The sequence below is a fragment of the Podarcis erhardii genome (assembly GCF_964252035.2).
Source record: "Podarcis erhardii genome assembly, chromosome: 13".
Lineage (NCBI taxonomy): Eukaryota > Metazoa > Chordata > Lepidosauria > Squamata > Lacertidae > Podarcis > Podarcis erhardii.
The window spans coordinates 55373240-55389453 of NC_138502.1; the positions used below are offsets into that span (position 1 = coordinate 55373240).

Consider the following 16214-nt stretch of genomic DNA (forward strand, 5'->3'; position numbering starts at 1 on the left):
GAGATACAAGGATTTACTAGAACAAAAGACACCATGGTGGATCTCACTGACAAAAGTAATATCAGTAATATCAGTAAAAAAAGTGAACATGAGCTGTTAACAGAAGTGGATAATCAATTAAGTTGAAAGATTTTGAGGAAATCAGCGAGAAAGTAATAGATTGGTTACAATACTTTCAACTAAATGAAACCTTTAAAAATGATAAAAAGAAAGGATTTAGTTACACCATATCAAGATTTCAAAGAGAAATAGTGGAGGATAATATAAAATTATTGTCAAAAATTCCCATTGCTGTTGGAATGGGAAACAAAAGACAAAGAGGTTAAGTGTGTAATGATAAAGTGGGCAAAGGATCTGGGACATAACATACAAATGAATGATTGGGAAAAACTTTGCAAGGCGGATCTCAAATTTACTGCATGTACCACACTGAAAGAGAACTATAAAACTTAGGGAAGTGCTGGGTGAGATCCCATGGACAGTAATACTAAAAGGAAAGGGAGTTCATGATGGCTGGGAGTTTGTTAAGAGGGAGATAGTAAAAGCACAACTTCAGGCAATACCAATGAGACGGAAACATGGAAGGTGCCTAAAGAAGCCAGGGTGGCTATCTAAAGAACTTTTAACTGAGTTAAGATTAAAAAAGGATGTGTACAAAAAATGGAAAAGGGGGGAAACCACCAAAGAGGAATTCAAACAAATAGCCAGCACGTGTAGACACAAAGTCAGAAAAGCTAAAGCACAGAATGAACTCAGGCTTGCTAGAGAGGTTAAAAGCAACAAAAAAGGCTTTTATGGGTATGTTCGTAGCAAAAGGAAGAACAAAGAAACAGTGGGGTCACTCAGAGGAGAAGATGGTGAAATACAAACAGGGGACACAGAAAGGGCTGAACTTCTTAATGCCTTCTTTGCCTCAGTCTTCTCCGATAAAGAAAACAATGCCCAACCTGAAGAATTTGGAGCAAATGATTCAGCAGAGGAAACACAGCCCAGAATAACTAAGGAGATAGTACAAGAATACTTGGCTAGTTCAGATGTATTCAAGTCTCCAGGGCCAGATGAACTGCATCCAAGAGTATTAAAAGAACTGGCAGATGTGATCTCAGAACCACTGGCAGTCACCTTTGAGAATTCCTGGAGAACAGGCGAAGTCCCGGCAGACTGGAGGAGGGCAAATGTTGTCCCTATTTTCAAAAAGTGGAAAAGAGAGGACCCAAATAATTACTGCCCAGTCAGTCTGACATCAATACCAGGGAAGATTCTGGAGCAGATCGTTAAGCAAACAGTCTGTGAGCACCTAGAAAGGAATACTGTGATCACCAATAGTCAGCATGGATTTCTGAAAAATAAGTCATGTCAGACTAACCTGATCTCGCTTTTTGACAGAATTACAAGCCTGGTAGATGAAGGGAACGCAGTGGATGTTGCCTACCTTGATTTCAGCAAGGCATTTGACAAGGTGCCCCATGATATTCTTGTAAAGAAGCTGGTAAAATGCGGACTTGACTATGCTACCACTCAGTGGATTTGTAACTGGCTGACTGACCGAACCCGAAGGGTGCTCATCAATGGTTCCTCTTCATCCTGGAGAAGAGTGACTAGTGGGGTGCCACAGGGTTCTGTCTTGGGCCCGGTCTTATTCAACATCTTTATCAACGACTTGGATGATGGACTCAAGGGCATCCTGATCAAATTTGCAGATGACACGAAACTGGGAGGGGGGGCTAACACTCCAGAGGACAGGATCACACTTCAAAATGACCTTGACAGATTAGAGAACTGGGCCAAAACAAACAAGATGAATTTTAACAGGGAGAAATGTAAAGTATTGCACTTGGGCAAAAAAAATGAGAGGCACAAATACAAGATGGGTGACACCTTGCTTGAGAGCAGTACATGTGAAAAGGATCTAGGAGTCTTGGTTGACCACAAACTTGACATGAGCCAACAGTGTGATGAGGCAGCTAAAAAAGCCAATGCAATTCTGGGCTGCATCAATAGGAGTATTGCATCTAGATCAAGGGAAGTAATAGTGCCACTGTATTCTGCTCTGGTCAGACCTCACCTGGAGTACTGTGTCCAGTTCTGGGCACCACAGTTCAAGAAGGACACTGACAAACTGGAACGTGTCCAGAGGAGGGCAACCAAAATGGTCAAAGGCCTGGAAACGATGCCTTATGAGGAACGGCTAAGGGAGCTGGGCATGTTTAGCCTGGAGAAGAGGAGGTTAAGGGGGGATATGATAGCCATGTTCAAATATATAAAAGGATGTCACATAGAGGAGGGAGAAAGGTTGTTTTCTGCTGCTCCAGAGAAGCGGACACGGAGCAATGGATCCAAACTACAAGACAGAAGATTCCACCTAAACATTAGGAAGAACTTCCTGACAGTAAGAGCTGTTTGACAGTGGAATTTGCTGCCAAGGAGTGTGGTGGAGTCTCCTTCTTTGGAGGTCTTTAAGCAGAGGCTTGACAACCATATGTCAGGAGTGCTCTGATGGTGTTTCCTGCTTGGCAGGGGGTTGGACTCGATGGCCCTTGTGGTCTCTTCCAACTCTATGATTCTATGATTCTAAACAACTATCTTTTAGAAGACATCTGAAGGCGGCAGCCCTGTTTAGGGAAGTTTTTAATGTTTGATGTTTTATTCTGTTTTTATTTTTTTTTTCACTTTGTTTTTTTTTTTTTAATAATATTTATTAAAGTTTTCCAATTAATTACAAATTAATAAAACATCCAATTTCAAATCTTTTTCCAATTACATCCTTTCAGGACTTCCCCTTCCCTCCCCCCCTTGTATTCCAAATCTCTCAAATGATCTCAACAAGTTCTTCTCCTCAATTCAAACTTGTTATCCTTAACCCAAATTTTTTTTTTTTTTTTAAAAAACATTATTTTCCATTCCCCTAAAATCGGTTTATTCCCACCACGAGTTCCCCACTTTAGAATACCATGTAGATGTATATAGCCTAAATAAAACATAGTTTACGCCTTTAAGGATTCCACATTTCCCACCCCCCCTTTTCCCGGTTGCGTTCCCAATGTTCCTCAATGTCCGATATTTCCACGTCTCTCTAAATCATAGTCCTTTGCCAGTCCTCTTTAGTTTCGAATGTCCAATCATGGAAGGATTCTGTCTTAAAGAGAGGCCCATTTTTTCCATCCAGATTTTTATATCCAGGAGTGAAAAACTCCAAATTATAATCCTTAAGCTTGTCAAATCTGGATGTCCCAAATGTCCCCACTTTTGACTTGGTCCAATTCTTGTTATTTTGTTATTCTTATTGATCACACTCCTCTTTCTATTTCTTTCTGTCCCTGTTTTCCTGCACAAATGTCCTAATTCCAAAAGTTAGTTCCTTTACAGAGGCTTGTTATTCAGAAACAAAACATTACGTCAAGTTCCTTTCATTCCACAACAGATGATTCCATTGTCTTCTTCGGTGTAGTGGCCTCTGTAGTCATAATAATGTTCCATTTCTGCAGTTTCCCAGGAGATAAACAGTTCAGTTCCAATTTCCAGCTAAAACTTGTAATATCCCTCGGCTCCTCTAGGTGGATTGCAAAAACTGAGTTCTCTTCCAGATCGCATCCATTAGCCCTAGTAACTTTGTAATCCTTATTTAAAACAATTTGTATCCAATTTATAACAAATATAACCAGCAAAGTCCTTGTAACATAGTCTCTATCTTATTTTCCGCTTTGACAGCTCTTTGACAGCTGTCAAAACTTGCCTTTCTCCTCTCCAAGCTCCGTCATCGATCGCTCCCGGGGTTCCAGGGGGGGGGGTTGTTTTTAAGTCCGAATTCTACCTTCCTCCTCCAGCTCAATCTCATATTCTTCACTCGTGAGGTTAAAGACTTGCCAAAATGATGTTACTCCGATCTTAGTTATCAGATCCTTTGCTTTGACCCTTCTACAATGGAGGGGGTGGCTGACTTCCTTTTTTGCGCCTCCCCCGCTCGCTCCGAAATTTTTAAAATTTTTGTCCCTCTTTTTAGTCCAAGTTCCAATTACTTACAGGTTGTTCTTTTAGGTCCGAATTTTCAAAGGAAGAAGCCAGCGCTCTCCGCCGAATGGCATGCGGCTTCGCACGGCAGGGATAGCAGAGGACTCAAAACACCACGCTTCTCCCCGGCACCCGATCCGTAGCCTTTAAAAAGGCTCCTTCACGAGTCGGGAGGGCGCTAACGGTGTCAGCCGAGTCTCCATGTCCACGGCCCCCGTGGCCGTGGTTTTTAAGGGTCCCCGCATCGCCGGTGCGGTAGGACCCAGCCCCTGCCGTGCAGGCTCCCTCCGGAGCTCGGAGGGAGTCCGCCATTCGGCGATGGCGCCGACCCGGAAGTCCTGTTTTATTCTGTTTTTAATCTGTTTTAATCTGTTTGGAGCTGCCTAGATGGGCTGGGTAAACCCAGCCGGATAGGCGGGGTGTGTGTGTGTATATATATATATATATATATATGAATGAAAAACAGGGGGACTCTCATCACACTTGCACACTCTGCATAAGCAAATGAACCACAACTCATTTGTAAGACCTTTATTCCCACAACAGTTATTGATAGCTACCAACTCAGATGGCTTTATAAGGGGACTGGGCAAATTCATGGAGGATAAGGCTATCGCTGGCTCCTGTCAAGGGCCCTCGCCAGCCAAAGGAGTACAAAATTGACACATAGTCATTTCTACATACCCACCCCCTCCACCAGTTTATGCACTGTGAAGAATCCCCCACTTCTGTATGATTCCTGTAAGTATATTTCTAACCACCAAAGGCTATCTCTTGGATATTGTGTGAAGGAATTCTTAGGAACTTGGAAACTCAGGCAAAAGTTGAACAAAGAAAGATTTATTTTACAGAACAAAGCAATGTTCTTTCAGAAAATGATTAACTTAATAATGATATTAAAACTAATGGATGTGACAGGCTTCTAATCAAGCACAGCTTCTTTTAAACTTCAGTTGCTTATGTTCAGTTTCAGGTAGATGTTACAGGTTTCTAGACTAGATGGTAAATGCTCAGCTTATTTTCAGTTATTTCACTTCAGTTCCTTAACTCAGTTGTTGTGTTTGTGGCGTTTGCCCTCCTAGGTGTGTGACATCATACTGGGTCATAAGGAAAGGGTTAACTAAGTGTAAAATGATTAACCAATAGGAATCCAAGGGGAGGAGTTAGAGTTGTTAAGAAGTGAGTCTGGAGTTAGAGAAGAGAGAGGGAGGCTAAGTCGGTGGGTTGGGCAAGTCTGATGTGAGAGACAGAGAATCTGTTAAGAGGAGTCAGTTAAACAGTTGGGATAATCAGTCAGAAGGTATTAGGAAGGTATAGGCCGTAAAGAAACTAAGGTTAAGAGACTGACAAGAAAAATTATCTGAAACCATAAACTTGTTAATGCTTATAAAATAAACTTGGTTATTTGGTTCAATTTTAAAAACTGTCTGGACTCAGTGTGTACCCGAGAGTAACGGGTTGGTGGCAGCGGGGAAGCGAGCACAGTGGTGGCACAGGGATCAATAGACTGTCAAACGTCCAGGGACACTGTGTTCGTCATAGTGTTACATCTTAATACTTTGGTTCTTAAACCAGGTGGTACTTTCTGTCAGTTACCTAACCTTTTAACAGTCACACCCCTGAGGTGCTTCAAATAATACAACAGACCCAGGGGATCCCCACACCCCTCTTAACTGGACTTAGGTTCTTTTTTTCTTTCTAGAAGATGTCTCCTCTCCTGACTGGAAGGAGACCCAAGGAGACAGCTTCTACTTCTCCTGGCTCATGCTCAGCCCTCCAATTCACTCCTGTCTGAATACTCTCCCAATACACACAACATTGTCTTCCAGCCTAAGCTTAGAGGCTCTTTTCTCTAGCTGTAGATATTTTCCTTAGGGTGGATGTTCCACACACTGATCAGAACCAAATTCCTCCCTCTCCCTCTCCATCTCCATCTCTCAGAAACAACACCTTGTATTCTCCCTCCCAAAGTGCTGTCTCCACCCCCTCTGGCTTGGTGGCCAATCAGAGAGAGGCTCCAGCCCCTGGTGGAATTCTGAGGCACTGCATCCCCAGATCCTGGTCTCACTCTGCTGTCCGTCACATGCACCTTCCCTGTTGGGCTGCATGCACACAGGTGGAGACTACAGCTGCATAAGAAATGCCTCTGTTCTTCCCTCTTCAATCTCCTCCTGGTTCTGGGAGAGGGTGGGTAAGCATTTGACCCTTCACTTGCCTGACCTGCCTCTTCCTCCTCGTCTACCAACCCATCCTGAACTCTACCCTCCAACTCTGAAGGTTTTCCTGCCTCTGCCTCTTGCCTCCTGGCTGGTTCACAGGGCCCCTCTCCCGAGTCAGCCAGCAGCCCCCTTCCCCTGGTGCACACTCGTCTGGGTCCTGCCATTCCTCACAGCTACTAGTCATGATGGTTATATTCTGCCTCTGGTACTGGAGACAGTGTGCCTCAAAACCAGTTGCTGCGGAACAACAGCAGGAAGGGGCAGTTGCTAATGCTGTGTGTGTGTGTGGGCTTATCAGAGTCATGTTTACAGAAGAAGAGCCCTGCTGGATCAGGCCAGTGGGTGTCCATCTAGTCCAGCATCCTGTTCTCACAGTGCCAACCAGATACCCCAGTGGGAAGCCCACAGGCAGGATACAAGCCCCACAGCACTCTACACAATTGTGATTCTCAGCAACTGATATTCAGAGGCATACTGCCTCCGACCATGGAGGTTAGAGATGGGGAAAGAGTGGGGGGGGGGGATTTCAGGAGTAAAGCTGAATGGCCTGGTGGGAGAAAGTGGAGCAAAACAGGAGTTAGAGGAGAGATGGCATCAGAATAATGCAGGATATGTGGGGGAGGCCAGAGAAGGCCATATGCAATGAAATTTGAAATTTGCAAATTATTTTTGCCTACAGTCTGCCCCTCCAACTGCCATCAAATCACCAATCATGTATTTTTCCACTGACATAACTGATCTGAATTCACTGATCTGGTGGTTTCCAGTACTGCTGTGGTACAAAAACATAGAATTGAGGCACAGATCCTTAGGGATCCTCACAATTATTTAAAAGGGATCCCCTCCAAACTACCAACAAATCTGTTGGGAGAGGAGCAAGCAAAGTGGGTGGTGCCCACGGCCCTCTCATAAAATCCCAAATATGTCTACTGGCTTCCAAAAGGTAGCAACCACTAATACTCACATACATGCATGCATGTGAAAGTGAATCCCATGCAGACATTTTCTGTTTAATTTATCCATTTCTGATTGAAAACCAAAACCCCAAGTCCTTCAGGATGACATCTTCAGGGTTTTGTAGTTGATTTGGCCTGTTGTTCACCATATCTATCTTTTAATACCTCTCTTTCTTCATTTCCTTGTTGTGTGTGTGGTTGCAAGGAGTAATGTGTGTCTGTGATTTCTCTTTCAGTATCCGCAGCGTGATGCAGAAGTATTTGGAGGAGAGAGGTGAATTAACCTTTGACAAGATTTTTAGTCAGAAGATTGGTAAGCCGCCGTGTGCATTTTTTTACTCCTCCCACGCTGATGTTCAGAACTGCATGCTATAAATTGGTGTTTTCCAAAATGTGGATATCTGGGGCAGAGTTGTGTGCTTTCCTGAGAGGAAATTGGGAGGCAAATGGTGCTTCACATACAAAACAAGATGTGAGATATATTTTTGATAATGTGACAGAACAATGGGCTGCGAGTTGGTTTTTTGATTCTGGGATTTTTGTTGGAAATTGGGGTGCAACTCAGCTGGCAGAAAAGGATTTGCATGGGCTTAAAACAGCAAGAGACCTCCTGACTATCCCTGTACCTTTGACCTCTGTGCTGACCTCCCTATCCTTCAAAGTTTGGACTGATACAGCTTAGGTTGCAGCCTGTTTAGAGCTCCCTCCTCCTCCTTACACTTCACTCTTGGACCACAGAGAAAAAATTATCACTGTCTTTGTCTTTTCTAGACTAGTTAGTTAGTTTAGAAACATTTATTTCCAAGTTATGTACTTCCTATGATAAGCAACTTTGTTATTTTTCTTACTCTGCAAGCATCTCCATCTGTGTGTGATGGCAACAGGTAAAGTCTGCTCTCCAACCAGCTTCACAAGCCATACTCTGCACACGGTGCGTAACAACACACTCCCAATAAATCTGTCCTCTTGGCTCAGGGATAGGACTGTGCTTTCCTGGCAAGGGTGGGGCTTTTGACATTTCCCACTGGATCAGCTATGTGTAGCAGCTTTCCCCAACCTGGTGCCCTCGAGATGCTTTGGGCTACAACTTCCATCAGCCATGTCAATTGGCTGTGCTGCTTGGGGCTGATGGGAGTTGACCTCTGGAGGGCTCCAGGTAGGGGGAAGGTTCAGCTGAAGCCTGGGCCTGTGATCTAACACCTCCCTTGTGGGTGTGGGAAGGGGTGTCAGTCTTCCATGGGGCCTCCCCAGTCTGAGGAACATAGACTGATGGATGCATCCAGTAAGGTGGCTCATGTCCAGGATGGTAACTTGATTGCTCAAGGCATCATCATACAGTTTGGAAATGTTTGCCATAGCTGTGCCTTGTCTGTTTTTGTAGAACCATAGTTCTAACTGTGGCTTAGCAGTGCAAGTGGTTGGGATTGCAGTCTCAAATCTTCCATTCTTGGGCAAGCTGATTGAGCAGGTGGTTCCTGAACAACTCCAGGTACTCCTGGAGGATGCAGACCATTTGAATCCCTTCTAATTGGGATTCAAGCCTCATCATGGGACTGAAGCTGCCTTGGTTGCGCTGGTTGATGATCTCCGGTGGGCTAGGGACAAAAGTGAGAGCTGTTTCCTAGTTTTGCTGGATCTCTCAATGGCCTTTGACACCATCAACCATAACATCCTTCTGGACCGTCTAGAGGAGCTGGCGGCACTGTTATACAGTGGTTCCGCTCCTTCCTCCTGGGCTGTGTCCAGAAAGTGGGGGGGGGATGAGTGTTCAGACCCCTAGGCTCTCACTTGTGGGGTGCCTTAGGGTTCCGTCCTCTCCCCCATGTTTTTAAACATCTATATGAAGCCGCTGGGAGTGATCATTAGGGGGTTTGGGTTGAGTGTTCATCAGTGTGTGGATGATACCCAGCTTTACCCCTCTTTTAAATCAGAACCAGTGAGGGCAGTGAAGGTCCTGTGTGAGTGTCTGGAGGCAATTGGAAGATGGATGGCAGCTAACAGACTGAGGTTGATTCCTGACAAGGCAGAAGTGCTGTTTTGGGGGGACAGGGGGCAGGCAGCTGTGGGGGACTCCTTGGTCCTGAATGGGGTATCTGTGCCCCTGAAGGACCAGGTGTGCAGCCTGGGAGTCATATTGGACTCACAGCTGTCCATGGAAGCGCAGGTCAATTCTGTGTCCAGGGAAGCTATCTATCAGTTCCATCTGGTACGCAGGCTGAGATCCTATCTGCCCATGGACTGTCTTGCCAGAGTGGTGCATGCTCTAGTTATCTCCTGCTTGGACTACTGCAATGCACTCTACGTGGAGCTACCTTTCAAGGTGACCCAAAAACTACAACTAATCCAGAATGTGGCAGCTAGACTGGTGACTGGGAGTAGCCACCAAGACCATATAACACTGGTCCTGAAAGATCTCCCAGTACATTTCCAAGCACAATTCAAAGTGTTGGTGCTGATCTTTAAAGCCCTAAATGGCCTTGGCCCAGTATACCTGAAGGAGTGTTTCCACCCCCATCGTTCAGCCCAGACAATGAGGTCCAGTTCTGAGGGCCTTCTGCTGGTTCCCTCACTGCAAGAAGCAAGGTTACAGGGAAGCACTCGCTCGCTGGATCACATTGGATCACTCACATTGTCGTGGTGAGTGGTGCCCTAAACCTAGGTGCCCTAAACCTAGTCTGTCTCCCTTTTCCCCTGACTACCCAGTAGTCGTAAAAGAAAATTGAAGTTTAGAACAGGGAATATATGGACTTTGTCGGATAACACAGATAATAAGCATCCCGAACGCAGAACTTGCCATCATTGCAAGACAGCTGTGACTTTTTAACATTGATCTTGCAGCACTTCAAGAAACTTGAAGATCAGGTGAGGGACTACTGAAGAAAGAAAAAGGAGGCTACACATTTTTCTAGAAAGATGTACCTGAACAAGAACATCAAATACATGGGGTAAAAAGGTAAAGGAACCTCTGACCGTTCAATCGCGGACGACTCTGGGGTGCTCATCTTGCTTTACTGGCTGAGGGAGCCGGCATACAGCTTCCGGGTCATGTGGCCAGCATGACTAAGTTGCTTCTGGCGAAACCAGAGCAGCGCATGGAAATGCCGTTTACCTTCCCGCCAGAGCGGTATCTATTTATCTACTTGCACTTTGTGCTTTCGAACGGCTAGGTTGGCAGGAGCGGAGACCAAGCAACAGGAGCTCAACCCATCGCAGGGATTCAAACCGCCGACCTTCTGATTGGCAAGCCCTAGGCTCTGTGGTTTTAGACCACAGCGCCACCCATGTCCCTTAGATGTGGTAATATGATGGCCTAGAAATCTGATTCAGAGGCTGAACCTGAGGAATCCCAGCCTGCACAGGAGTCCCCGCCTCCAGGGCCGGCTGAGCCAGGGCAGGGGCTTGAATCTGAAGGGCCCGCACCTGTGCCGGATCCTCAGGAGCAGACACCAGATGAATCCACTCTGGCTCCGAAGATGATTGAGGACCCATTGCCTGCAGGTGCTCCTCTCCCAGCCCTGTCAGAGGAAGGTCCAGTAACCCTCCAGCCTCTCCTGAGCTGCAGAGGCTCAGGGCAGAGAGGCGGAGGGAACTAAGTTCTCTCGGGAGGAGTGCTCGCCTCCAGGCCAGGAGAGGCGAGTCACCTGTGGGGCCGGGGCCGCCCTATGCCTCAGAGGAGATAAAGGCCAGTCAGCCCAGTCCCAGGTTGCGGGAGCAACATCGCTGGAAACCTGTTCCTGCCAGCACCCAGACCTGCTCTGCCGGAGTTCCTGACCACGCCCGGCTTCTTGCCTTGGACCCCACCTTGCCCTTGACGGACAGCCTCCAGACCCTCGACCCAGGACCGGACTCAGACCTCGCCGCATGGTAACACCCCCCCCCCCCGGGACCAGCACAGATAGGCTTTGCTATTAAAAATGATCTTGTGAGGCTCTTGTCAGAAGTTATCTCCCGCTTGGACTACTGCAATGCGCTCTACCTGGGGCTACCTTTGAAGGTGACCCAGAAACTACAACTAATTCAGAATAACACTGGTCCTGAAAGACCTACATTGGCTCCCATTACGTTTTTAAGCACCTTTAAAGCCCTAAACGGCCTCAGCCCAGTATACCTGAAGGAGTGTTTCCACCCCCATCCTTCAGCCCGGACACTGAGGTCCAGCTCTGAGGGCCTTCTGGCGGTTCCCTCACTGTGAGAATTGAGGTTAGAGGGAACCAGGCACAGGGCCTTCTCAGTAGTGGCACCCACCTTGTGGAACGCCCTCCCATCAGATGTCGAGGAAATAAACAACTACATGACTTTTAGAAGACATCTGAAGACAGCCCTGTTTAGGGAAGTTTTTGCTGTTTGATGTTTTATCATGTTTTTAATATTCTATTGGGAGCCGCCTAGAGTGGCTGGGGAAACCCAGCCAGATGGACGATAAATAAATAAATAAAATTATTAATCATCATTATCATTATAATCACTATTGGCATCAGAAAGTGTGTGTCCAGCTGTTTTGGGGAAAGGTTCATAAGCAGATGGTTTTAGCTGTCCATTGTTAACTCCAGCTGCTTTTCAGCTTTACCCACTTGTAGGGCTAACTGGCTTATCTTCTAGAGCAGGTGTGGGGAACCTTGAGTAGCTGTTGTTGGACTCCAACTCTCACCAGCCCCAGCCAGCGTTAGAGTCTTTAAAAATAAATTTATGGTAGTTGCTGTCAGTATACCTGGTTACATCTAGGAGCAAGCCCATGACTTACAATAGGTTCTGGGATATCTTGCTTGGGACATTCCTATGCATGCTCACGGTCTTCTGAGCATTACTCTGGCACCCCAGGAGGTGCCACAAAAATGAGATGGCTCACAATTTTCCTTCACCTCATTTCTTTAACTCCCATGGTGCAGGATAGAGAATTGAGGGAATATTTACATCACAGACTAGAACGGTCGCTTCCATTTCCCTAGAGAGCCCTGTGAACTGTAGTTCTCTCTCTCTCTCTCTCTCTCTCTCCCTCTCTCTCTCTCTCTCTCTCTTGTGATCACTTTCAGCCTTGCAATAATTCTTAGGATTTTGGGAGTAAGGACTGTCAGGCCTGGTCGTTGTCCTCTTCAGATCACCACACAAGCGCTTCTTGATCTTTTATAACTTTTTATTGTGTATTAACAAAACAATCTTATAAACGGTTCTTAACTATTCTTCCTCAGAGTCACTTATTTCAGATACCTTCTGAGCTCTGCTTCTCCATGACCAGCCACCCTCAAAATGGCGAAGGCGCCCTTCCCTTCGCTTTCCCCCTCTTTTTTCTAACCTCCTGGCCAGAGCTGGCTTGTAGCTCCCCTCCTCCTAATCTGAGCTAGAACCCTTGCCTTTCCTGGGAACAGCCGGTCCCTCCCTGTTGTTCCTGTTAGATTCACTGCTTTCCTCCCGCCCTTGGGGAAAACATTCTCCCTCTGGGAAACTGGAAACGTCTAACTCTAACTCTTCCCTGACAAAAGCCATGGCATTTAAATATATAAAACTCTTCCTTCTCCAGTTACTGGGGCTGGGTGATACCTGGTTTTCAACATCACGATATGTAACCAGTTAAATATTGTGATATTTCAGTATATCACAATATCTGAAATAAGGCTGGAGCTATGTAGAGGTGAACATGGTCCTGGCAACTGCTATTACTTATGGCTCTAACTCTAAAACTGATAAAATTTTACTTAACGTATTGTTACAACCGTTATGTTATAGTACTACTGTACCGATAATAGCACATTTTCTCTAAAATTAAAGCTGTGGAAGTAATTAGAAGCTAGATACCAAAGGTTCCCTAAACATTTAATTACATTACTAAACAAGAAAAAAGCAAATTCAGTGTCACACTTTTAGATATTCAAATATAATTCACTATTAAGTCTTAGTTGAATGTATACATCACACAACACCAGTTATTTGATTGTTTGTTAATTTTTTTTTTCTAAACAAGGCCAAAATAGAAAGAATGGAATGGATAAATTTTAACAGAACAAAATATAAACAAAATATATATTTTTATTGCCAAGAAAATTTGCATTTCTTTTATAAACCAGGCCAAACCGGAAAGCATGGATAAAATTTTACAGAACAAAAACTATTAAACGCAATTTATATTTTTTGCAAGGGAAATTTGCATTTTGGCGTTTTCTGGCAATAGAGGTGCCCTTTGTATTTGAAGAACATTGCCAGCCGAGCTGAACACACTTTCAGATTGCACACTTGTTCTTGGAATAGCCATAAACTTATTTGCAAGCTCCTTCAACATTGGGAAGGATGCCTAATGCGCCTTCCACCCCATCCGAGGGCATTTGTAAGTGTCCACTCTTGGCTTAGCCATCTAGGAGAAAATGGGCAGCATAAGGAGGTGGGGGGAGACCCAGAAGCGGCTCAAATGCAAAGCGCGGGGGGGGGGGAGTTCTTTTACTCTGAAGCAACTTGCAAGCCAACAAGCATCTCAAGAGCGTATTTCCCTCCTGTTTGCGTCAGGGGAGGAGAGAGCTGAAGACTGGCAGAGTTAACCTGAGGCTGGCAGCATAGGCTGGGTTAGTAAGAAACCTGTGGGCTGCTTCTTCCCCAAAGAAAGGCGCGCACACAACAGACACTGGGTGTTCCCCCCTTTTATTCTGAAGAAACATCCGAAAACACACACACACACACACACACACAGAAGCAGGGAAGGCGAATTGGGGCTCATTCACAGAGCAAGAAAGGGAGAGAGAGAGCGTGCAAGCGAAGCCCTGCAGGGCAGACTGAGCTCAAGAAACCTGGGGCTCCCGAAGCCTCTCTGGAGATGGAGATTGAACCTGGAGGCCCATTGCCTGACTAGGATGTGCTCTGCCACAGAGGTGTAGCCCTTCCCACCAAGCAGGTCAGGTTTTGCACACAGAAAGTTGAAGGGAACATTCCTTGCCTCAGGCACTTGGCTAGCAGGCCCATAAAGCACCCTCCTTCCTTGCCCAGCTCCATGACGGATTGTTGGAACAGAATGCCAGATGCGTTGCTCTGGAGAACGAGCCCATCCTGCCCTGTCAAAGCAAAACTCTTGTTAGTGTTTCTGTCTCCCTGATGCATCACACCTTCTGAATAATCCATGCATTGTTGCCTAGCATTGGTCAAATATGCACAGAAACACCACCAAATAAAGAGCTGTTGTGTAGCAGCAGCTGGGAGGCCTCGCGGAGGCTGCTCTTGGTCTGTCCTTGGTGACCTTGAGCTCTTCAGTGTCTTTTGTCTGATGGAATCTGCTCTGACAAAGGAGGCTGCCGTGAGAAATCTCATCAGAGCCTGGTAACCAAAATTTTGCCATCAAAATGTTAGCATGTGTATTGCCAAAATTCTGCAATTATAACAATTGTCAACTGTCTTTGAAGCTGCTCAAGATGGCATAGAAAAAATTTAATTTCTGTAGCTTTCCCAGAATTGAAAAGTAGTTGGCATCTTAACTTTTCCCGCCAACCTAGCAGTTCAAAAGCACGTCAAAGTGCAAGTAGATAAATAGGTACTGCTCCGGCGGGAAGGTAAACGGCGTTTCCGTGCGCTGCTCTGGTTCACCAGAAGCGGCTTAGTCATGCTGGCCACATGACCCGGAAGCTGTACGCCCTTGGCCAATAAAGCGAGATGAGCGCCGCAACCCCAGAGTCGGTCATGACTGGACCTAATGGTCAGGGGTCCCTTTACCTTTACCTGGCATCTTCACTTTAAGTGCCTGGCTTAGCAAGAGCGGACCCCTGCAGCTTCCTGTTTGCAAAAGGGGGATATTGGAGACATAGGTCTGTTAGGACAAATGGGACACTGCCCCACCAACCTCGGCTACCCTCAGTAAGCCACCGCCTGCCTCCCTCCTTACGTACAACCTGCACAGTGGGTGGTGCTGGAGGTTAGCTTCTTCCATCTTAGGGTTGCCTTTGAAGAACTCAGCAGAGGTGGACAAAAAAAGGTGTTGGCTCTGCCCCTCATTGGTTGTGGCTCCACTTGCTGTTGACCTCCTTGTCCTCTACCCTGCCAGTACTTTTTTTTAAAAGACTTTCATTAAGACTTTTGATAATACATTGTAATAAAAGAACAAACTAAGAGAGAGAGAGAGAATACACAGTCCTCTTTCACGTGTAAATCTTGTCCCACACAGAGAAAGGTGATCCCTCCCAACTCTCACCTGGGAACTTCCCTTTCTTCTCTCATCCTCCCACCTGGGAGATACTCACTTCCGAGCCTCTCACACAGAGTCCTTCAATATCTAAACAGCAATCTGCATGTTAACCCCTCCTTAGATCTAAGTAGGGGACAACGCAAAATGCAAAAAGACAGAACAGAACAAGACAGAAACAGAAACTCAGCAAAAAGAGAAAACAAGAAAAGGAAAAAGGAAAAGGAAAGGAAAGAGAGGCAAAAGATAAAGATTTTAAAGGAGATAATAAAAAAATTAAAAAAGAAGAAACAAATCAGAAAAAGGACTTCCTACTATCCCTCTGTTGGCTATACTGTATAAAAGTGTTCTTCAAGTGTTCTTCAAGATAGTCAAATGTTCAATCCAGAGTAATACCCAGTTGTTCCTCCCTCTGCTAGGCAATGTGCTTTCAGTCTTCAGTTCGGGCATTTCAACTTCATTCATTTTTCTTTCAGAACAAAAAGCCCAAAAGAGGTTCTCTGGTAATTGTTATAGATAAACATCAACCATAGCATTCCTTCAGTCCCACATCACAACTTTATCTCCAATGTTAAGAAACATTCAGTCCTTGTTCCTTATTCACTCAAAAAGTTTTTTCATTGTGTTTAATAATAATTTATTATTTATACCCCACCCACCTCGCTAATGGTTCATTAATGTCGGTAGGGATTTCTGACAAGAGGTTCACAAGATGGTTTTTAATAGCAAAGCCTACCCCATGTATTTGACGTTCTTGTTCAGGTAGACCTTTCTAGAAGAATGTCTGTTGTTGTTGTTTAGTTGTTTAGTCGTGTCCGACTCTTCGTGACCCCATGGACCAGAGCACGCCAGGCCCTCCTGTCTTCCACTGCCTCCCTCAGC

At 45.5% G+C, this 16214-nt stretch overlaps 2 protein-coding genes across 5 annotated transcripts in view; both read left to right on the plus strand.

Moving 5' to 3' along the window:
• The window catches only part of KIAA1671, a 337213-nt gene that overhangs the window by 198645 nt on the left and 122354 nt on the right, over window positions 1-16214 (plus strand). The window lies entirely within an intron of this gene.
• GRK3 (G protein-coupled receptor kinase 3) overlaps window positions 1-16214 on the plus strand; it is a 150050-nt gene that overhangs the window by 7425 nt on the left and 126411 nt on the right. For all 4 annotated transcript variants that reach the window (XM_081836525.1, XM_081836526.1, XM_081836528.1 and 1 more), the window contains exon 2: window positions 7420-7496. In XM_081836525.1, the coding sequence (XP_081692651.1) occupies window positions 7420-7496 (77 nt within the window). The remainder of the gene's footprint in view (window positions 1-7419; window positions 7497-16214) is intronic.